The sequence below is a fragment of the Danio rerio genome, chromosome 4 (assembly GCF_052040795.2).
Source record: "Danio rerio strain M-AB ecotype USA chromosome 4, GRCz13ab, whole genome shotgun sequence".
In the NCBI taxonomy this organism is placed as follows: domain Eukaryota; kingdom Metazoa; phylum Chordata; class Actinopteri; order Cypriniformes; family Danionidae; genus Danio; species Danio rerio.
Window position 1 is genome coordinate 75,562,187 of NC_141024.2, and position 25,116 is coordinate 75,587,302.

A 25,116-nucleotide genomic window follows, 5' to 3' on the forward strand; every position below is an offset into this window, starting at 1 on the left:
CCGGACCCAGAGAGGGACACCACTGCTATCACCACTGACTCTCTGGTAAGGTATAAATCTTCTTGTTTGAAAGAAGAAGAAAAAAAGCAAATTACAAATCAACAGAAACACCTCTAACATTGCCTGCAGGGCTGAACTGGGTTTATCCCCGCTGAACTTGGGAGATTCAGAAACGAGCTGTTCAGTTCTGGCTGCACCTGCATCAGTCGGACCCCCAGTCTGTCCCGTATGAAGCCCTTCTGGCTAATGAAAAACCTACAGTGTCTCATCCTCTAAACACACTGGTATCTGAACTACTGAAAACACAAAGCAAACCCATCCCCAAACAAAACCTTCACAAACAAATTGACGAAACATTAAAATATAACTATGATGAAAAACTTAAAACTGAATTCAACCTTCATACTAAACCAAATAACAGACTAATGTTATTCGGCCCTAAACAGAACCACACAGTTGGCAAATTTTTTATCATTAAAACAATTAAAAGAAAAGCACATTCTTTCTATCGCCTCTGTGATCTTAACATAGAAATAGAAAAGGGCAGATATAAAAAATCCTGGACTCCTAAAGAACAGAGAATATGTAAACAGTGTGACACAAACCAAATAGAGGATGAGACACACTTCCTTCTGTTCTGCCCTAAATACACCACGACTAGAGTAATGTTTTCCCCCAATCTGAACCATTGATCAGTTCATTTTAATTTAAATGATTTAAAAAAAAACTTTACCATGTACTCAGAGAGGATGAAGTGACATCTAGACTAGCTGTAAAATATGTATACACAATACGCACCATAAGAAATGGTTAATGGAAATTCATGTATCTTATTTAAATAATCTAAACATTTTATTATTATGATTAGTAGGAGTATTATTGTTTGTTATTGAAATATTTATTAAATGTATTCTGTATTTTTTGTCATTATTTCTTATCTACTGTATTATATATATATATAATATATATATATATATATATATATATATATTTTTTTTTTTTTTTTTTGATGGTTTTAATATACTTCATATTTGAAGTGCTTTGGCAATACTGTACTGAATGTCATGCCAATAAAGCAACTTGAACTTAAACTAAAAGAGAGACAAGAGGAAGTTAGACGTTTGACCAAATGTTTGGGACTGAAAGTATGTGTGCTGTTTCAGTGTGCCTGGCGGAAAAACAGTGTCCACTTCATCTCTCAGCAGGAGAGTGTGTGCCTCGCTTATCTTTCTGCAATGCTGGAGACTAGATATAGTCAGACATAGAGTTATTTGAGAAGGAATATGTTAGAGTAACAGACTGAAGTGGGGTAGATGTGAGGGTACAGTGCAGTGTGACTCTAGAGTCACTAGGGCAGGATGGCGGAGGTGCCTTTTAAGTTGTTGTCAAACAAGTATGATGTGGGGCTGGTTGAGGAGTGTGACACACACCAAAATCTGACTCTGAAAACAGGCAGTACAGGGAATAACTCCATTATTGTGTAATATGCACTGACTAAGCCTTACTTATTGTTTAAAAAAACAAACATTTTTTATTCTGCATTAACGTCTTGTAACCAGCAGATGTCCTCAGTGTGTTACTAGTGCACCTTACCTGTTAATATTTATCTTTATTTTATTTATTAACGTAATCAGACAAATTTAGTAATCTTATTCAGTGTAATTGAATGTAAAACTGTGTCCCCCCAGAATCTTCAAAATGATTGCAACACAAAAACACTGAAGCTAGCTGTGGATACCCTTTTATTTTTCAACTTTAGTTTGCTAGCCTGGCTTGCATAGCGTCCCTGAAAATGTATCATTACTTCTCATGGTATAATCAGTTGTTTTCTGGTAGTCATGATCTTTAAATAATCTTTGAAAAGAAGGCTTAATATCAAGCAGCGTGTACTGCTGTTTTCTGTAGCTTTAAATGCATGAGGCTTTTGCACATAAAAGGATTCTTCTGACTGGCTGTCTTTGTTTTATTGGTTTATTTGCTGATAATATATATATATATATATATATATATATTTTGAAAGTGATCCTAACAGTGTCGCCTTGTATGATTCCGGTGAGCAGCTACTCTAAAAGCTGGAATTTATTTACTGTAAATAAAAAATGAGTAAAAAAAAAAAAAAAAAAAAAGATAATATAAGATTGGATAAATAATGCCTGGTCTGATGAGTCTCCATTTCTGCTGACACATTCGGATGGTCAACGCCACAGCCTACCTGAGTATTGCTGCTGACCATGTCCATCCCTTTATGAGCACAGTGTCTCCATCTTCTGATGGCTACTTCCAGCAGGATAACGCAGCATGTCATAAAGCTCAATCATCTCAGACTGGTTTCTTGAACATGACGATGAGTTCACTGTACTCAAATGGCCTCCACAGTCACCAGAGCTCAATCCAATAGAGCAGCTTTGGGATGTGGTGGAACGGGAGATTGGCATCATGGATGTGCAGCCGACAAATCTGCAGCGACTGTGTGATGCTATCATGACAATATGGAGCAAAATCTCTGAGGAATATTTCCAGTAGCTTGTTGAAACTACGCCATGAAAAATTAAGGCAGTTCTCCCTCTCTCTGTGTGTGTGTGTGTGTGTGTGTGTGTGTGTGTGTGTGTGTGTGTGTGTGTGTGTGTGTGTGTGTGTGTGTGTGTGTGTGTGTGTGCGTGCGTGCGTGTGTGTGTGTGTGTATATATAAGCGGCACTTTTTTTTGCAATACCTTGAATTATATGTTATTATAATTGCATATAATTATATGCAAATATGACATTTTACAGATGAAGTCAGAATTATTTTAGATTTTTTCACCCAATTTCTGTTTAACGGAGAGCAGAATTCTCCAACACATTTCTAATCATAATAGTGTTAATAACTCATCTCTAATAACTGATTTATTTTCTCTTTGTCATGATGACAGTAAATAATATTAGACTAGATATTCTTCAAGACACTTCTATACAGTTTAAATGGACTTTACAAGGGTAATTAGGGTAAAGTTAGGGTAATTAGGCAAGTCATTGTATAACAGTGGTTTGTTCTGGAGACAATCCAACACTAATATTGCTGAAGAGGCCAATAATATTGACCTTATAATTAATTAAACAAATTAAAAGCTGCTTTAATTCTTGCTGAAATAAAAACATGTATATTATAGGAAATACTGTGGAAATGTCTTAATCTGTTAAATATCAATTTAATATAAATGCAAATTCAAGAAATATCTAAAAAGGAATAAATCCTGCACAGGAGGGATAATAATTTCTCCCTCGACTGTATTTAAAATCCAAATAAGGACTTTTATTTCTTAATACAGTTGAAGTCTGAATTATTAGCCCCCCTAGTTTAAAGGAGAGCAGATGGTTTCAGCACATTTCTGCACATAACAGTGTTAATAACTCATCTCTAATAACTGATTTATTTTCTCTTTGTCATGATGACAGTAAATAAAATTAGACTAGATATTCTTCAAGACACTAGTGTTCAGCTTAAAGTTAATTAGGTTAATTAGGCAGGTTAGGGTAATTAGGCAAGTTATTGTATAGCGATGGTTTGTTCTGTTGAGTATCGAAAGAAATATAGCTTAAAGGCGCAAATAATATTGTCCTTAAAATGATGTTTAAAAATTTAAAAACTGCTTTTATTCTAGCTGAAATAAAACAAATGAGACTTTCTCCAGAAGAGCAAATATTATCAGACATGCTGTGAACATTTCCTGAATCTGTTCAACATCATTTGGGACATATTTAAAACAGAAAAACTAATTTTAAGGGCTAATAATTCTGACTTCAACTGTAATTTGCACATCAGATTTCCATCTGGGAATACTTCTCTTTTCTTTCTGTTTCGTTGTTTGCTCTATCCCATGAGATGGTGGCCAGCTGTGCCATCCATCATGATTACACAAGCTCCTCCTGCTTCCTCCTGCTTTCTGGGAAACCCTTACACTGGAAACACTGTGCTGGTGTAACCTTATATCAGCCGAGCCACAGAGTGAAGTCTAAAAGCACGGCTGAAGACGAGATTCTGCTTCTGGTAAGACAATAATAATGAACGCATTCCCTTTATTTGGTAACAAGCAGAGCTTTAATGGCTTTTTAAATGTAAGTGAGATATACTTGTGCTGTGTTGTCAAGGTAAATACACATGTGACCGTTACGCCTAGAAAACAACACAAGCTGTGTAGAGAGAGTGCACACTGGCCGGGTCTACAGTTGACCTGCGGGTTTTGCACTGATTCTATACTGTAAAACAGATCTGTTAATGTACAGTTTGCATGTTTTGTGTTTATTTATGGTTGTGAATTGCATTATGGGATGTTGATATCTGCTCTGTTCACTTCTGATGCTGAAAATTCAACTCTACAGTTTAGCAAAGTGACTTTATTGACATTTTAGTTGTTTGTAATAATTATATAATGTATAAGAAATATCTAGAGAAATAAGTGCAAAATTACAGATAATGTGCTGCAGTTTACTACAGGGTGTTTGTAGCGTAATATACAGTACAACACCATCCCAGACAATATAGCACCGCACACTATTACACATGTGCAGAAAACAAACGTTTCAAGGTTAACAGTTGTTGTAGGAAAGATCAAGATCCCGTAATAAACTCAAAAGCAGAAATAAATATGGAAAAAAATAAATACAGAAAACTTTATGGATATTTCTACAGTGTATCTCTGTTTTATCATATAATAAAAATGTTGAATAAACATTATGTAAATCTCAACCTCTATAACAGTGGTATTCCAATCCAATTAAACCAAATGTATTCATCTGAAAAACAAAATATACTATGTTAAATTATAGTAAATACTTGACGTCATCGATATCCAACGAGATGTAGTTGGCAAGATGGTAGAAATACTTACCAGAGAACATTTTCACCAGATGTTTTCATGAGTTTTCCTCAAATGTATCCACAACCAAGTCATTTAATATATATAACTATATCCATCCATTTAGCAACTCATGCAACTCCACTTGCTGACTTCATCTGTTGCCCCCCTGGGGTTGCAAATAACAGTACAATGGCAAGGAGTCAAGTATGAAAGCCTCCACAACTAGTGGCTGTACATTTAATAATGATGGTTGGGTTTTGGGAAGGTGTACTGTAGACATTAATTACTGTGATGGTTGGGGTCGGTGTAGATGTTAATAACTGATGGTTGGGTTTGGGGATGAGGAAGGTGTAGATGTTAATAACTAATGGTTGGGTTTAGGTTTAAGGAAGGTGTAGATGTTAATAACTGATGGTTGGGTTTGGGGTTGAGGAAGGTGTAGATGTTAATAACTGATGGTTGGGTTTGGGGTTGAGGAAGGTGTAGATGTTAATAACTGATGGTTGGGTTTGGGGTTGGGGAAGGTGTAGATGTTAATAACTGATGGTTGGGTTTGGGGATGAGGAAGGTGTAGATGTTAATAACTGATGGTTGGGTTTGGGGTTGAGGAAGGTGTAGATGTTAATAACTGATGGTTGGGTTTGGGGTTGAGGAAGGTGTAGATGTCAATAACTGATGGTTGGGTTTGGGGTTGAGGAAGGTGTAGATGTTAATAACTGATGGTTGGGTTTGGGGTTGGGGAAGGTGTAGATGTTAATAACTGATGGTTGGGTTTGGGGTTGAGGAAGGTGTAGATGTTAATAACTGATGGTTGGGTTTGGGGTTGGGGAAGGTGTAGATGTTAATAACTGATGGTTGGGTTTGGGGTTGAGGAAGGTGTAGATGTTAATAACTGATGGTTGGGTTTGGGGATGAGGAAGGTGTAGATGTTAATAACTGATGGTTGGGTTTGGGGTTGAGGAAGGTGTAGATGTTAATAACTATTGGTTGGGTTTAGGTTTAAGGAAGGTGTAGATGTTAATAACTGATGGTTGGGTTTGGGGTTCAGGAAGGTGTAGATGTTAATAACTGATGGTTGGGTTTGGGGTTGAGGAAGGTGTAGATGTTAATAACTGATGTTTGGGGTTGAGGAAGGTGTAGATGTTAATAACTGATGTTTGGGGTTGAGGAAGGTGTAGATGTTAATAACTGATGTTTGGGGTTGAGGAAGGTGTAGATGTTAATAACTGATGGTTGGGTTTGGGGTTGAGGAAGGTGTAGATGTTAATAACTGATGGTTGGGTTTGGGGTTAAGGAAGGTGTAGATGTTAATAACTGATGGTTGGGTTTGGGGTTGAGGAAGGTGTAGATGTTAATAACTGATGGTTGGGTTTGGGGTTAAGGAAGGTGTAGATGTTAATAACTGATGGTTGGGTTTGGGGTTGCTTCCAATCATGATAACATTCAACTCACGAGACAACTTTTTACCTCTACGAGAAATCTCTCCGCGATTTAATCTTGCAAGATCTCATGACACCCTTTATAATAAGAGTTAATTTTAGGCGTTAATTTAATCGCGCGGCCCACCGGTTGAGAATCCCTGCTGTAGATGTTAATAACTGATGGTTGGGTTTGGGGTTGAGGAGGTGTAGATGTTAATAACTGATGGTTGGGTGTGGGTTTGGGGAAGGTGTAGATGTTAATAACTTATGGTTGGGTTTAGGGTTGGGGGAGGTGTAGACATTAATATCGATGATGATTGGGTTTAGGTTTGGGGAATGTGTAAATGTTTATAACCATGATGGTTGGGTTTGGGGTTGGTGTAGACGTTAATATCTGATTTACACTGCCATCTAGCCAACAACATAGTTTTACATTGCTCCATAACTTCAAGTTACGCCCCTAAGGCACAAAACCCCTCCACAGACAAACCCTAATCTAAATATGAGCGCACAGCCTGCAGCAGCAAAAACGCAATGCGCTGCAGGCGGTTAAAATGCGAGGTTGGGTCATTTGGCGTTTCTGTGTGGAGTTTGCATGTTCTCCCAGTGTTCGCGTGGGCTTCCTCCGGGTGCTTGCGCTATAGGGGAACTGAGTCAGCTAGTTTGTTTGCTGTGTGTGTGCGTGTGAATGAGTGTGTATGGTTGTTTCCCAGAGATGGGTTGCAGCTGGAAGTACATCTGCTGAGAAAAACATATGCTGGATATGTTGGCAGTTCATTCCGCCAAAAAGAAAATGAATGAATGAATCAAATTAGTTTGGAACTTGTGAAAATATTATGATAAAAATGATATGAAGTTTTGATCTTCTCTTTAATCTTTGTTGTATTTTTAAGTTAATTTGATTGAATATTTAGAAATCAGTGGATTACCCATGCACATACTTGGTTAAATTGCTACTTTTTTGCTGTCATTGAGTGTGTTTTTGGTGATCAATGCATTGTCCGTTTAGTTAAACATAAGCAGCACCACAAAAATAGATCTGGCACCGTAACAATGTGGTGTTAAACCTCTAAATAAAAAAACCCATTCCTGAATGCTACAGCTCATGTTTTCAGATGTAAACACACATTCTGTCAGAGATAAGCTGAAGAGAAAAGGTTGACCAGTGTCTATAACCACTGTAGCAGAACTGTATTTATGCTGGATTTTATGGAAAGTCTCAAAAATGTAGAATGTCAGTATTATTTATAATGCTATCATTTAGATATGTTTGCTTTATTATGATTTTGTACAGGTTCATTTGATACTCTGAAACTGAAATGTCGACTGTCGGAGCCATGAATCCTTCAACGATTGTCATCCAGCTTCAGCCACCAACACAAACAGCACCGACTGTGACTGCAACCAGTTCTTCTGTGCCTGTTTACATACAGCATGTTGCAGGAGTTTCACCTCTTCAAGGAATTCAGGCCTTTTTAAAAGGCCAACCAAAAGCCCTCGGGGTGAGAAATCTCCCTTAAACACAGACAATTAATTTTAATGTTAGCATAACACACATTAACACACAGTTTATAGTCTAGAGCAGGGATCACCTAACTTGTTCCTGGAGGTTCGGTGTCCTGGAGATTTTACCTCCAACCCTGATCAAACACACCTGCTCAAGCTAATCAAGCTCTTACTAGGTATACTTGAAACACCCAGGCAGGTGTGTTGAGGCAAGTTGGAGCTAAACCCTGCAGGGCACCGGACCTCCAGGAACGAGGTTGGTGACCCCTGGTATAGAGGGTAATTTTTCGTAGTTTTACTGTGTAGCATCAATCAAATCTGTTTGTAAGGTTTGTTTGAGTTCGAGTCTGAGTCATTTAATTTTCAGTATTTACCGAAACTCATTCCTATACGTCTGTAATACTTTAATACTTTACATGTTATTCTGTTTTACTTCACGAAAGACTCTCTTGTCTTTACACTGTTCTCTCTTACTCCTCACAGACTGTCCAGATAATAATTGGTCTGTTGACTTTTATGTTGGGAATCGTGTCTACAGTGTATGCAGACTCCAGCTTTGTCTTCAGCGGTGTTCCTTACTGGGGATCTCTGATGGTAAGAAACAATCATACAGCTTAACATGTTGTCCTAGATAACACAAGCTACAGTGGGTAATCAACCAGAATACATCTTACTGTCACATTTACAGCCACATTTACGTGATGGTCAGTGGGGTAATGGTTTTTGATTGGTTCTCATGTGTTATAGCAAGGTTCTTGTCAGTTCATGTGGCAGTAAAATGCTCATTCTGGTTGAGCACCATGTGTTTATCTGTATATATTCCAACATAAGCTTTATTTTTTGCTCTGTTCTCAGTACATTACTGCAGGCTCGCTCTCCATTGCTGCTGACAGCAAAATTAATTCACCAGCCGGTTTATGTTTGGTATGTACACAACACTTGTTCTTTTCATGGGTCTAAACACTGGGCACATGTTGTGATTTGTTCTGTAAGGATTTGTACATAAATATATATATTTGTGTGTGTGGCAGGAGGGAAGAGTAGGGATTAACAATTTATCCACAAAGCAAATCCGACTACGCCACCTGAGAGGTTTTCTCCCAGGAAATAGAAATTGGCTTAAACCTTACTCTTAGGCCACACAGGTTCAGTTCTCATATGGATAGGCAAGAGACGTGGGTATAGTATAAAAGTACAAAATTTATTTTCAGAATTTGTGGCAGATTAAAATGGTCACATTACATTCTCTGAACATTTTGCCAGCACCCCCCCTCCAACACAACTGCAGTAAAATAAAACAAAAAAAGAAAACAAATTTATAGAAGACAACAACAACGTTATTACAAAGTAAATATGAAAATGAAATTAACCGGGGAAATAAATTGAATAAACTAACTTACAGGGCTGAGGTCACACATGGGGGGGGGGGAATTACCAGTGCTCCGTTGTGTTCAAAAAGCACACTTCCACACACACACACACCACACTAGATCCACACACTCCACACTTCCCAAACCGTCCACAGCAAAAATGTCAAGTGCAGTGACACCACCACCACCTCAAGATCCTGCACCCATGGGACCTCAGTTCCTGCAAGGAAAATCAAAATCAATATACGGGATAAATTATACAAGAGTAAAACAAACAACAAACCACACACAAGAAAAGAAAAACCAAATACAGCTTCGGTAGTTTCGCTATAGAAAAGCAAGATTCACACAGAACACAAAACTCACTCTTTTGCACACCGAATCACACAACCAAACAGAACAAAAATCACAAATTATATAACAGTAGCAATAGGAGATAGTAGTAGCAGGTCGTAGTAACAACAGCAGTAAATAGAGCAGGTAACAGTTAGTCGTAGCAGTTAGCAGTAACTGCAACAGTAGAGTAGCAGCAGGCAGATAGTAGTAGCGGATAGCAGTAGCAGCTAGTAGTAACTGCAGCAGTAAATGTAGCAGCAGCAGATAGTAGTAACGGGTAGCAGTAGCAGCTAGTAGTAACTGCAGCAGTGAATGTAGCAGCAGCAGATAGTAGTAACGGGTAGCAGTAGCAGCTAGTAGTAACTGCAGCAGTGAATGTAGCAGCAGCAGATAGTAGTAGCGGGTAGCAGTAGCAGCTAGTAGTAACTGCAGCAGTAAATGTAGCAGCAGCAGATAGTAGAAGCAGGCAGCAGTAGTAAACAACAGTAGTAGTTCTTTCCACTAGAGATCTCAGGATAGCAGAATCTTTCAAACACAACCGGAGTAATGTTACAGATGCTAGATCTTTATTTATAATCGCCCAGGACAGAGAGGGAGAATCCTACAAGAGATATGCACATGCAAAAACGGTTACTGTTTGCAAAATCACACGCTAGCATTCCCCTTTAATCTCTACATAAGAAACTTACCAAGCCGGGAGTAGTACACTCATGTATTACGAATTAGTCATCTCCATTTATGCTACAAGCGAGCTGAATGGGTGGCAGTCATTAACTCCATGGCAACCAACAGGAAAACCAACGAAAAACCAGGCTAAAAATGAAACCACGATGATTAATCCAAACGTTAATCGAAAGAGAGAGAGAGAGAGAGAGAGAGAGAGAGACACACACAACCGCTAACATACCTGAAACAGATGTCAACAAACGCGGAACAAGAAAGGCGGGGCTGGAGGTGACACATCACCTAACACAGCCAACCGGCTCTAAAATAGGCAGCACTGGCCCCTGATTGGTTGTTATCAACATCAATCACTACCACTTATCCTATACACGGTCACAATCCACCCCAGGCTTCTGCACCGTCGCCCCGATGGTGAACTGAAAGAAAATGACAAGAAAAGATGTCTCCTAAACCCTTTAACTCCAAGGACGGAACCATACCTCAGCTGCACTACCAACTATACTAGAAACTGTACCTACACCAAGTGACCGTGGCAGATGATGTACATTAGAATGCTGTCCGGCCGTACTCCTTCCAGTCCTACGCACGGCACTCTCACCCCTCACCACCGGGCCTAATGGAGGGTTCATTACAGGCGGTAATTCAGCTGCCATCTCTGTATTGCCTCCTTCTCCTTCAGAGCCACCGGCATCCTGAAGGACAGAAGGGGGACTACCTTGAGATGCTTGCCCACTACTAACCTGTGGCGTTTCAGGCACTAAAACAAACAAGTCTCCCTCATCTGAATCCATCTCACGAGGCAGCACACGTTCCACTAATGGAACATCTGGCACTCTAGGGAGGGGGTCTCTACCAACCTGAGGTTTTAATAGGGATCGGTGCACATGCTTTATCTTACTTAGATCTGTAGTTGGCGCAATGGTGTACACTACACCTCCTTCCTTAGGTGCCTTCAGTATCTGGTACACCACTGAGCTCCAGAGGTCATGGATCTTATGTCTACCTCTCACACTACAGTCACGGAGATACACTTTCTGCCCCTCCCTTAGAGGCAAGTTATGCACCTGTAGGTCATGCCTAGCTTTTCGACGATCGGCTGCAGCCTCCAAACGCCCACGAGCACCCTCAAAAGCAACCTGCAGCCGATTCTGATGCTCTAAAACCCACCGGTGAACACTACCTGCTAATGGTTCTTCAATCCTACCAAGCAAAAAGTCAATTGGCAGTCTAGGCTCTTGCCCAAACATCAGAAAATAGGGGGATTCCCCCGTAGATTGGTGAGGTGTAGTGTTATAGGCAAAAAGGACCTGGGGGAGACAAGATGGCCAATCCCCTTTCCTAGACAACGGAAGGGTGCGCAAAAGATCATGTAATGTCCTATTAAAGCGCTCACACTGGCCGTTTCCTGCTGGATGGTATGGGGTTGTGCGTGACTTTTCAACCCCATATAAATGACACAGCTGCTGAATGAGGACAGACTCAAAATTACGGCCTTGGTCTGAATGGATACGACCTGGCACCCCAAACTTACAGAACCATTCCGCCACCAGAACCTGGGCCACAGTCTCAGCTCGTTGGTCCCTAGTAGGTACAGCTAAGGTGTACTTGGAAAAGATGTCAGTAATAACCAAAACATTCTCTATCCCAGAGTGTGAAGGCTCCAACACTGTGAAGTCCAAAGCCACAATCTCGTTTGGCCTTGCAGCCAACAAACGTCCCATGAAGCTAACTGGGGTGGGCTGAACACCCTTGGCACACTGACACCTTTCACACTCCTGGCACCAACGGGCAATGTCCCCCGACATGCCCGGCCAGTAGCACCGCTGCCACACAAGCTGGGTGGTACGCTCTACCCCCTGGTGCCCGTGCTGTTGATGCAGCTGTGTCATTACCTCAGACTTCATGGCCAATGGCAGCAACACTTGAAGGACTTCTTCCCCACCGTCAGGGCGAAACACTCGCCGATAAAGCACTCCCTCGATCTCCCTCAGACGATCCCACTGTTTAAGTAAGATCACCGCAGACCTGGAGAGTTTCTTGCGCTCCTCTGCACGTGGTGGCAACTTCCGCCTCCAGAACACCAATAACTCTCCGATAACCGAATCAGCCTGCTGCTGGACACTGATATCATTCTCAGAAGAACATGGAAAGGATACAATTTGGTTTACTTGGGTCACCAACTGCCTGTGACTAGCTTGACATAATGCGGCTGGAACAACCAACCCAGGAAGCAGATCCTGAACCTCTGTCACAGAGGAATCCTGACGTGACAAAGCATCAGCGTTTCGGTTAATCTTACCTGATCTATACTTGACCTCAAAGTCAAACACCGCTAACTGGGCGGCCCAACGCTGTTCCATGGCACCCAACTTGGCAGAGGTCAGGTAGCTAAGAGGATTATTATCAGTATAGACTACACACTTGTGACCCAGAAGGTACTCCCTAAACTTCTCGGTCATGGCCCACTTGAGCGCAAGGAACTCCAGCTTCATTAAACTGTAGTTAGAGGTATTGCGCTCAGTGGGCCTAAGACCACGACTACCATAGGCTATGGGACGCACCTTACCCTGCTGCTCTTGAGAGAGGACTGCACCTAACCCCCTATGACTGGCGTCCACCTCCAAAATAAAGGGGAGTGAGAAGTCCGCATATGCGAGTACAGGGGCTGTGGTGAGTCTACACCTCAATTCCTCAAAGCTACTCTGGCACTCACTAGACCAGGCCTGTTCAAATTCTTTGGGGCCATGCTTGGACCTTTTTGGGGCTGCCAGTTCTGCCACCAGCCTGTGGAGGGGAGCCGCCAACCTCGCAAACCCCTCCACAAAGCGCCGATAGTAACTAGCAAACCCCAAAAATGACCGCAGCCCCGAAACACTATTAGGCTGAGGCCACTGTGAAACTGCCTCAATCTTCCCTGGATCTGTAGAGACCCCTTCTGAAGAGATCACATGACCCAGGTACTGTACCTTACGCTTAAAGAAAGCACATTTTGACAATTTTGCTTTCAGGCCCTCTCTGAGCAACCTGCTTAAGACAACCTCCATCCGGGCTAGATGCTGATCTACTGAACTGGAAAACACCACAATATCGTCCAAGTACAAAAGCAGAGACTGGCACTGTTGGTCTCCAAACAACCGTTCCATTTAACGCTGAAAGGTGCTAGGGGCATTACAAAGGCCAAACGGCATCCGGTTCCATTCAAATAGCCCGAATGGAGTACAAAAAGCAGTCTTCGGTTTATCTGCCTCACCTACAGGGACCTGATTATACCCGCTAGCAAGGTCCATGGTAGAAAACCAGCGTGCCCCCGCCAGCGAGTCTAAAGTCTCCTCAATGCGGGGTAAAGGAAAAGCATCCTTCCTTGTCTTAGCATTTAAACGACGGTAGTCTACACACATACGTAGGCTACCATCCTTCTTTTTAACCAAGACAATGGGTGACGCGTATGGACTACAACTTTCTCTTATTACTTGAGCCTCGAGCAGTTGATTTATGTGTGCTTTGACTACCTCGTATTCAGATGGAGGAATGCGTCTATAACGCTGCCTCACAGGTACGTCATCAGTCAAGGGAATCTCATGGGAAATGAGACTGGTACATCCCAAATCACCCTCATGTATAGAAAACACGGATGCATACTTCTCCAGTAGTTCCCTCACCTTCCCTTGTTCTTCCGCTGAAAGTACAGACAAATCAGTTTCCCCAATTTGTTCTTGTACAGACTGGACAGCCTGTGCAACCTGTATACTCACCCTAGCTGAAACTACTGGAACTTCAGAGATCTCTGGGGGCAAGCTAACAACGTAAACCTGGTTAACAGTCCCCACAACTGTGCCGGCATACACCACTACATCTGCGGTGCTAACATTCACCACAGGCACGTAAGCAGTTCCATGGTCTACCTGGACCAGTGCAGGGGATGCCAACAAACCTGCTGGAAGACCAGATTCTGGTGGCTCAAACAAAACAGTGCCCCTGGAGTATTGGGTTGAACAGGTTACAGCAACCAATTTGATGGTGCCTCCGGGGATGCGGCACACCTGACGTCCTCGTACTTTAACTCTACTTCCCTGATCCGAATCTGGCTGAACTTCAATGAGGTGGCAGTGTTGTAAAGCCTGAAATACAGAAGTGGGAGCCTGTGACACAGCGGGTAGATCAAAAAGCTGAGCGCCATGCCTGCCAAAGAGCTCCCGATAGCAGCGGCCCAGGATATTCATTCCCAGAACCCCAGGAACCTGAGCACACATACTACCCGGAGGGTCTCTGACCACCAGCACGCCACAACCTGTAACCACCTGTCCACACAACTCCACATCTAGCTCCAGGTAGCCAATATATGGAATCGAAAGGCCATTCGCAGCCCGAAGCTGCAACCAATGGCATGACCTAAGTTGTTCCTGACCCCATGCCCCAAAATTTGACACAAAACAGCTCTCAGTAATGGTGGACACCATAGACCCAGTGTCCACCAAACACTGTACCTTGACCCCGCTCATATATACAATAAGTTGAGGACACGATGCCATAAAGCGAGACATAAAATCTACCTCAGCTGAAACATTTGAGCCTGTTCTTCTCCCGACCAAGCTGTGGCCCTGCAGCTCAGCGGGTATTAGTTTTCCGACGGTTGCCCAGACTGCACACCCCTTGTTGAAGCGGAATCAGCACGTGCTGGCGCGAAACGAGGAGGTCTCCGTTCCCCATCACATTCCCGGGCAAAATGACCAGGCTGCTGACACCGACGACAAATAACCTGATTAGACCGGGATAACTGAAGACGTGGTTGGAGGTTTTGAATTTGAGCCACATTTTGAGTCAACTGATTCAATTGCTGTTGTTGTTTTTTCTGCATTTCTCTCAATTCGCGCAATTCAGAACTTGCTAAATTACTACCTCCCGGAGGCTGATATCCCTGTACCCCATATTGGATGCCATAAGCAGATGGTACAGATTGGCTACGACCACGTGTTCCCCCAGGCATACCCTCCCGTTCCCAGCGCATTGCTTCACTACGAACGTCCAATAACCTAGCGGTAGGCTGGCGACGGACAAACTGTTTGAGTTCACGTCGAAGAGCACCATCACGAACGTGTTCAACAAATTGGTCGCGCAACAATATATCTGCATTTGGCATCCCATGAGGCGACTGGCGCTTTACTTTTTCCAGGAGATTTAACAGGACTAGGGAAAACTCTAACAGGGTCTCCCCATCCTGTTGTTTCCTGGAAAAAAAGGACTCTTGAAGAGCTACATATGAACTAGTACAACCATATAATTCTCGCAAAGCCTGAAAAATTTTGTTTGGATCCTCCCTCTCATCCCTTGGCCGATATCGAATTTCATCCCTCGCCTCTCCCTCCAAATGATCAAACAGAAAAAATGCCTGATCAGAAGTAGAGAGATGGCGGAGTCTCATGCAAGTTTGAGCCTCCTCCACCCACTCTTCGATCATAATGCCAGATCTACCATTAAATTTTGGGCAATTTCGATCCCGTGGCACAAAAACAAATCGTTCCGCTGCTGAGGAACTAGGAACGGCAGGAAGAGGATCAACCACCGCCGGAATGGAAATATTAGAGGGACCAGGTTGTTCAACGGGCACTTGTTCGTGTCGCAATTTTTCATTGTCTGCCCTTAATTGGGCTACCAATTCTCGCAACTCACGTAATTCTTCATCCATAGTTACAAAACTACAAAATCACTCACCACTATGGGCTTGAAATCTACTCTCCACACTGAAACACCAATATGCCGCTGCCGCTATCTGCTCCTGCAGGAAAAAAAAAAAAAAAAAAAAAAAACAAGCCCCACACTACCAATACTCACGTCTATGCACTATACCATACGAGGATCCTGCCGACTGCGCCAGAATGTGGCAGGAGGGAAGAGTAGGGATTAACAATTTATCCACAAAGCAAATCCGACTACGCCACCTGAGAGGTTTTCTCCCAGGAAATAGAAATTGGCTTAAACCTTACTCTTAGGCCACACAGGTTCAGTTCTCATATGGATAGGCAAGAGACGTGGGTATAGTATAAAAGTACAAAATTTATTTTCAGAATTTGTGGCAGATTAAAATGGTCACATTACATTCTCTGAACATTTTGCCAGCACCCCCCCTCCAACACAACTGCAGTAAAATAAAACAAAAAAAGAAAACAAATTTATAGAAGACAACAACAACGTTATTACAAAGTAAATATGAAAATGAAATTAACCGGGGAAATAAATTGAATAAACTAACTTACAGGGCTGAGGTCACACATGGGGGGGGGGAATTACCAGTGCTCCGTTGTGTTCAAAAAGCACACTTCCACACACACACACACCACACTAGATCCACACACTCCACACTTCCCAAACCGTCCACAGCAAAAATGTCAAGTGCAGTGACACCACCACCACCTCAAGATCCTGCACCCATGGGACCTCAGTTCCTGCAAGGAAAATCAAAATCAATATACGGGATAAATTATACAAGAGTAAAACAAACAACAAACCACACACAAGAAAAGAAAAACCAAATACAGCTTCGGTAGTTTCGCTATAGAAAAGCAAGATTCACACAGAACACAAAACTCACTCTTTTGCACACCGAATCACACAACCAAACAGAACAAAAATCACAAATTATATAACAGTAGCAATAGGAGATAGTAGTAGCAGGTCGTAGTAACAACAGCAGTAAATAGAGCAGGTAACAGTTAGTCGTAGCAGTTAGCAGTAACTGCAACAGTAGAGTAGCAGCAGGCAGATAGTAGTAGCGGATAGCAGTAGCAGCTAGTAGTAACTGCAGCAGTAAATGTAGCAGCAGCAGATAGTAGTAACGGGTAGCAGTAGCAGCTAGTAGTAACTGCAGCAGTGAATGTAGCAGCAGCAGATAGTAGTAACGGGTAGCAGTAGCAGCTAGTAGTAACTGCAGCAGTGAATGTAGCAGCAGCAGATAGTAGTAGCGGGTAGCAGTAGCAGCTAGTAGTAACTGCAGCAGTAAATGTAGCAGCAGCAGATAGTAGAAGCAGGCAGCAGTAGTAAACAACAGTAGTAGTTCTTTCCACTAGAGATCTCAGGATAGCAGAATCTTTCAAACACAACCGGAGTAACGTTACAGATGCTAGATCTTTATTTATAATCGCCCAGGACAGAGAGGGAGAATCCTACAAGAGATATGCACATGCAAAAACGGTTACTGTTTGCAAAATCACACGCTAGCATTCCCCTTTAATCTCTACATAAGAAACTTACCAAGCCGGGAGTAGTACACTCATGTATTACGAATTAGTCATCTCCATTTATGCTACAAGCGAGCTGAATGGGTGGCAGTCATTAACTCCATGGCAACCAACAGGAAAACCAACGAAAAACCAGGCTAAAAATGAAACCACGATGATTAATCCAAACGTTAATCGAAAGAGAGAGAGAGAGAGAGAGAGAGAGAGAGAGAGAGACACACACAACCGCTAACATACCTAAAGAAAGGCGGGGCTGGAGGTGACACATCACCTAACACAGCCAACCGGCTCTAAAATAGGCAGCACTGGCCCCTGATTGGTTGTTATCAACATCAATCACTACCACTTATCCTATACACGGTCACATGTGCACTAATAGTGCATTGGAAGCAGAAATTTCCATATAATCTGTCATCAGTTTAACCACAGTGTGTTAACACACTTTACAAACTTTGTCTCCACTGTAGGTGAGAGCTTCCCTCGGGATGAACATTTTCAGTGCTATAGCTGCAGGCATTGCTATTATTATGCTTTCATTGGATTTGGCTATTGGACCCTTGGCACGTTACTGTGGAGACTCTTATTATTGTTATGATTATAAGGTAAGTCATCAACTTTTATATTAATATAATTTTTGTATTACCTTTATATTGTATAATTACAGTAAGATCACTGTGTGACCGGTGCACTTGTGAAAATCAAGCGTAATCTGCACTCATCTGTCCAATGCTGTCCAGACCCTGACACGATATTGCTGTTCATTTACACCGGATACACATATTGACTTGACGGTGCCACAGAATGCACTGATACACTGTTCATCTTGTTTTCTGATATCTACATATATGTCTGTATTGTCTCAATAGGTCCATTTGCAACCAAAGAAATTTGAATGGAAAAGTCTTACCTGATTTCGAAGGGTCGTGAATATTAATGAGCTCATTTGCAAAATGATACTTTAAAATTGATCAAAAACTGTAGAGAAGATTTCTTGTCAAAAGACAATAGAAGAGAAGAGCTGTCTATAACTGATCCTAAATTAAGTGTTGTGGAGGAAATATAGGCTAAATTATGTTTATGTAGTCCAGAGGTGTCCAAACTACGGCCCACGGGCCATCTGCAGCCCGCAATCAGTTTTGTGGCGGCCCGCGAGGCTTTTTAGAAATATTAATAGAATCTGGCCCGCCATACAAAAATGAACGTAATTCAATAAATAACCACTGGGTGTCGATATGACATGCATTCAATTAGGCAGCAGTTCCTGTGATGAAGTAAAACGAACCGAAACATAATTGATAATCACGCTTTGGCGAGCCATGGCACAACCAAGAACGTTGGGGCAAAGAATATTTCTTCACAGAGGTCAGCGGAACATGTGTCTGTCTAATTAGCCAGGATTCAGTTGCAGTAATGAAGGAATATAATATTAAAAGACATTATCAAACAAAACATCAGGCCTTCAGCTCTTACACTGGTGCTGAACCGGATCAAAAAGTAAAACAATCAGCGGCTGCTCTATCAGCTCAACTACAGCAGTTTTTTTTCGTGCTAATAAAGTGCAAGAAAATTCTACGCTGGCTAGTTATGAGGTAGCTCAGCTAATCCCACAGCACAGGAAACCCTTCACTGAAGGAGAATTTATACAGGAGTGTCTGATGAGTGTTGCAACTGTAATTTGCCCAGAGAAGATTCAAGATTTTAAAAACATCTAGAAACACAGTCGGACGATGAATTAAAATAATTCCATAATACACACACACACACACACACACACGTTTGTTTTTGTGAAAAGTGAGGACATTACATAGGTTTCCATTCATTTTATACTGTCCAAACCGTATATTATATTGCCCCCACCCCACCCCTAAACCCAGCCATCACAGGAGACTGTGTGCAGCTTTACTTTCTGATTAAACTCATTCTGTAGAATTTATAAGCATTTTGAGAAATGAGGACGTCACCAATGTCCTCATATTTCACCTTCTTTTTGTAATACCTGTGTCATACCCATGTCATTATACAGATTTGTGTCCTGATATGTCACAAAAACAAGTACACACACACACACACACACACACACATATATATATATATATATATATATATATATATATATATATATATATATATATATATGTTAGTGCTGTCAATCAATTTAAAAAATAACTAATTAATCACACTGATTAATTTTCTGAAAATTTATCGCAATTAATCGCATTTAAAAGACTGAAACTTGTAATTTTGGCTATTCGAATGTAAAATTTATGTAAACACAAGACAAAAACTAAATTCAAAATATAATTGTTTATCTTAACTTGTAACACAGATTTCTTCATGTAAACAACATACCCACAATAAACCATCAAGATCCTGCTTGACAGCCATATTTATTACAGAATTTAAAACACAGGCATGTTGATGACATTTACATTTCAAAACAATCAATGCCAATAAAGAAAGCATTGATTTCCATGTTGGATTCTAAGTGGACTGCAAAAAAAAAGCCAAAATACAGGAATTGCAGATATGGAAAACGTAAAATTATAATAATAATAAAGTATTGAATACAAACAATTGTACTCATTGTAAAGTTGTATTGCTGTGAGTTTAGAAAATTAATTATAAAGCTGAAACAATTTTGCATTGTCCTCCTTTACATTGAGCCAGTTGCTAAAACAGTCCAGTCTGTTGACATTATCGGGGGACAATGTGGACCTTTTCTTTTGAATGATGTGAGCTAAAGAGTGAAACACAATCTCACAGCAATTCGTAACTTTCTGATTTAGTACACACACACACACACACACACACACACACACACACACACACACACACACACAGAGAAAGAGAGAGAGAGAGAGAGAGAGAGAGAGAGAGAGATGCACGCAGGACAGCGCAGCCGGAGCTTCTCCCTTCAGATTTAACACGCATGATCGCGTTAATCAAATTTCCTTAGACTAAGCGTTCTAAAGCATGGCTGTATTTCACAAGGATTCTGACACAACAACACGAAGCAGACACTTGCGTTTAAGGGGGAAACACGTCAAACTTAATAACACATTGAAGGGCGCGTGCTGAAAGGCAAAGGAATGTGCTCTGTCATTTGACAGCTCGCGACTTCAGTTCATGGACACCAAAACTCTGATTTTAATGTGATTAAGATTATACTCTTATTACGAGTCTACCATGTAAAACAGCGATTTTTGATTACCTTGAAGGACCAGATGTAGAGGTTTTTTTTTTCGTTCACCATGCGGTATCAAATTACATTAACACAGAAGTCGAAAGTTAAAAATGAAACATACGAAATTGCATGAGACTCTGGAGAGCCTGGTAATGCGACATTAATTGTTTTATACTGAAACTTACCTTCTAAAAGTGCTTCCTTGGTCTTATCCCTGTTTCTTCGCACGGTAAACACATGTCCACCACAACAGGAAATAAAAAAACCTGCAACTGTGTTAATTCACCCGTTAATTATTTTAAATTAATTGCATGCGTTAACGCACTAATTTTGACAGCACTAATATATATATATATATATATATATATATATATATATATATATATATATATATATATATTTGCGTGTCTGTGTGATGTGGGATGTATGTAACATTTTTTGCCCGAAACGTTTTTTTTTTTTTTTTTTTTGTGCATCTGGCCCTTGGTCCAAACAGTTTAGACCCCCCTGATATAGACAAAATGAATCAACACGGATGTATTTAGAGTATTTTGTAGGTTCATTAATTTTCCTTTGGCTTAGTCTCTTAATTTATGAGAACATACTGTATGTTTTAAACAGCAGATGCCCTTTCAGCTGCAACCCAGTACTGGGAAACAGCCAAACACACTTATTCACACACGCACTCATACACTACAGCCAATTTAGTTCTTTAATTCACCTGTAGCGCATGTGTTTGGACTGAGGGGTAAACCGAAGCACCTGGAGGAAACTCACATCAACACAGGGAGAACATGCAAACTCCACACAGAAACGCCAACTGACCCAGCTGGCAATGGAAACAGTGACCTTCTTGCTGTGAGGCCACAGTGCTAACCACTGAGCTAAGTCGCCCGTTTTGTAGGTTAATGAATCTGAAAACAAAAGCAGGAATTAATGTCAAGCTCCATGCAAACAGATGAGTTTCTCATGTTTACTGGTGTCTCTTCACAGAAAAATGTCAGTAAGATCTGAATGATATGACAATGATTTTACACACATGATTTACATGACAATGAGAAAACAAGGGTGCTTGAGGCTCAAGGTGTGCCATTTGCATGTATTGAAAACGCATTCTATGGCACCTTTAAACATCACTTAGTTTCATCAGTATAGCAGCTAAATGATTACAGATTCTTGACTTCTCTTTGTTGTCGTTGTTATCCTGAATGCTCATGTTGAATGTTCTCTCAGACTCTCTTATTGGGAATCAGAGGTGTGTTGCTGGTGTTCGCCATCCTTGAGTTCTTCATCTCCCTCTCCTTGTCTGCGTTTGGGTGTAAAGTCACCTGCTGCTATTATCCTCAGGTGAGAAATACATCAGCTGAACCCATCAGATAAGATAAAGGAAACAGCTTCTTTACCTATGTTCTGTCATGACAACTCTCGGAGAGATTCAGTATGATAATAATCATGTAAATAAACACATTACAACAGTTTTAGCACATCTATAAGCAAAAACCATTTGTGAATGAACCAAGTAAAATTCCATATACCCTTTAATGTGTACTGTAAATGTGGGAAGAACTGGGTAATATGCAGTGCTTAATTTGTGAATCGAGCAGTCCCGGAACAGATCGGGGTAATGGATATGGCTTGCTACCTGAGGATGTATTAGTGTCGGGGTGGTAGCAAGGAGTTGGATAGCAGATAGGGATGTCGCGGATGTAACTCCATGGAGTGGAGGTTGGTTGTAGCGGACGAAAGTGAAGAGGGTTGGGGAGTCACGGAAGAAAGTGAAAGTGAACAGCGGGGAGTCGATAAAATGAGGTGCTGGATCAGATTTCAGAGGGGCCAGATCCGGAGTGTTCCGCCACAAATCAAGCCCTGCTAATATGACAATAATTGTTAAATAAGCAACCAATAACTCAAGCTGACCATGTACAATTTATCCTGCAGATTTCTGTGGTCAACAATCCTTTAATTCAACACCCTCCTGCAGAAAACCCCCAACAGTACATTCAGTACCCTCAAGAAGTCCCCGAACCATGCTTTCAACATCCTCCTGCAGAAGCTCCCCCAGCGTACACTGAAGGCAAATAAATGTGAATCAACATGAACAAACTGGGCAGAGTGGCAGTTCTGCTGCTTTAGTTACATTGTGTATGTGGTGTGAATAAAGTTTTGCCATTACCTATGTGTATATATAAAAAAAAAAAAATCTGTGTTATTTGTTTGTAATACTGATAAATTTAATTTGATTTATGACTAGCTTTGACTGTGTCTTTCTCTGGCTCAACACGAGTAACTGCAGGACATCAGATTTGGGTTAAGCAGCTGATCGGGATGCAACTAAACGTGATCACACCGGTGTGATTGTATATATATATATATATATATATATATATATATATATATATATATATATATATATATATATATATATATATAATATATACATCACACTTTGAGAAACACTGCCATAAATACTATATATCCTAAAAGCCAATCCTAAGAAAATCACAACCCCATCCTTACCACACAGGTGCCCAAAATTGGCTGGTGTCATGCAAAGTTTAGTTCGAACCACAGTCAGACACAACTAGGCTAGCAAATCAAGGTCTTACTAGAAACATCTGTAGGGACCTCTAAATATTCTTGGATTATAATATGTTTTTGCTTATTTCTATCTGTGAATAAATAGTGAATCCTGCAATATTTGATTTTTGTATTTCCATGACACAACATGTTCAGAGAGAGTGTATTATTTTGCTGATCAGTTAAGCCTGGTTTTAGCATTCGCTAGTTCACTTGAGTGCGCATGGCGAATGTAACGTCATCGATGTGTTTGCGGAGGTGTGCTTTGGGTGTGTGCTACTTGATTTTGGCCGGCGGAGTGCATGATTATTCTTTTTGAGACTTGGGCGAACAGTTCACGCAGCGCCTCATTTAATTTGAGTTATATATGAGTCATTTTGAAGAGATTTTGTCTGAAACAGGTACGACTGTACACACATCTTTATGATCTGTGATTATAGAGATAACCAGATGATCAGTCATTCCTGGCTAGAAATTGCAACAGCCGTGGGAGAGGAGGAAATTTTTGTTACAAAGTTTGGAAAAACCTGAGGGATTCCTTTGGTAAAGCCAAAATTGCTCATTGTGTGCGCACCTCACGAAACGGAACTTTTATACTTGCCATTTTCGCCGTGTGATATATTTTAAAATGACAGGGGTGCTCAAAAAAAAGAAAGTCAGACGGATAATCAGAGGAGTAGAACGTTTCCACAACTGTCATATCATTATTTCATTCAATATTATTTAAACTAATTATTTTTTTAATTGTTTTAAAGATTATAAGGGTTTTTATAACCATTTTTAAATCGAAGTCCGATGCATCGCTTCGCTTTTGTTCATATCTTGAACAGTTTTACCCATTATAGTTTACTAAAATATTAATGACAGCAGAACATGGTCTGCTCATTCATTCATTCATTTTCTTGTCGGCTTAGTCCCTTTATTAATCCGGGGTCGCCACAGCGGAATGAACCACCAACTTATCCAGCAAGTTTTTTACGCAGCAGATGCCCTTCCAGCCGCAACCCATCTCTGGGAAACACACACACTCATACACCTCGGACAATTTAGCCTACTCAATTCACCTGTACCACATGTGTTTGGACTGTGGGGGAAACCAGAGCACCCGGAGGAAACCCACGCGAAGACAGGGAGATGTCACTTCACTTCCCCCTTTTGGTAATGCAGTGTATTTTTAGTTCCAGTTATCCTCTGAATGAATTGGAGACTTCTCTGGAAAATGTTAAAACTGAAGATATTAACATTGCACGTTGTGACTTAAGACTATTAAAGTATTCTCTTTCGACATTGAAACATTGACATTTCTGAGTATGGAAATGATTAAGTTATTAAGAATAGGTATAAGTTATTTATCAAGGAAAGTGTATGTTTGAAACCCTTTCATTCATTCATTTTCTTGTCGGCTTAGTCCCTTTATTAATCCAGGGTCGCCACAGTGGAATGAACCGCCAACTTGCCCTTTCAGCTGCAAACCATCTCTGGGAAACATCCACACACACACTCATTTACAAACACACTCATACACTACGTACAATTTAGCCTACCCAATTCACCTGTACCACATGTGTTTGGACTGTGGGGGAAACCGGAGCACTTGGAGGAAACCCACGCGAAGACAGGGAGAACATGCAAACTCCACACAGAAACACTAACTTAGCCGAGGTTCAACCCAGCGACCTTCTCGCTGTGAGGCGACAGCACTACCTACTGCGCCACTGCCTCGCCCCTGAAACCTTTTCACTTAAGTTTATTTAATTTAGTTATATATTATTTCATCAATCTATTTTGTTTTGATGCTGCTCTGAATATGAACTTGTATTATCTGTTAAATGTAAATGTTCCAGCCTGAATAAACTATATTTAATCTTCACATATACCTGGTAAGTATGTTGTCTATAAATACAATCAGTTTTATTAATTACTATTTAATGATCTCATAATGTTTTGTTCAGTTTCTCCATCGGATGGAAC

General features: G+C 40.9%; 1 protein-coding gene across 1 annotated transcript; it reads left to right on the plus strand.

Moving 5' to 3' along the window:
* The first annotated feature begins 3,984 nt into the window (after positions 1-3,984).
* Positions 3,985-22,768, plus strand: ms4a17a.11 (membrane-spanning 4-domains, subfamily A, member 17A.11). The gene is given in 7 exon segments (NM_001017670.1): positions 3,985-4,024; positions 7,551-7,758; positions 8,246-8,356; positions 8,618-8,686; positions 17,852-17,986; positions 21,802-21,915; positions 22,507-22,768. Coding segments are annotated over 6 exon segments (756 nt in total). The 5' UTR covers positions 3,985-4,024; positions 7,551-7,575; the 3' UTR covers positions 22,651-22,768.
* The last annotated feature ends 2,348 nt before the right edge of the window (positions 22,769-25,116 follow it).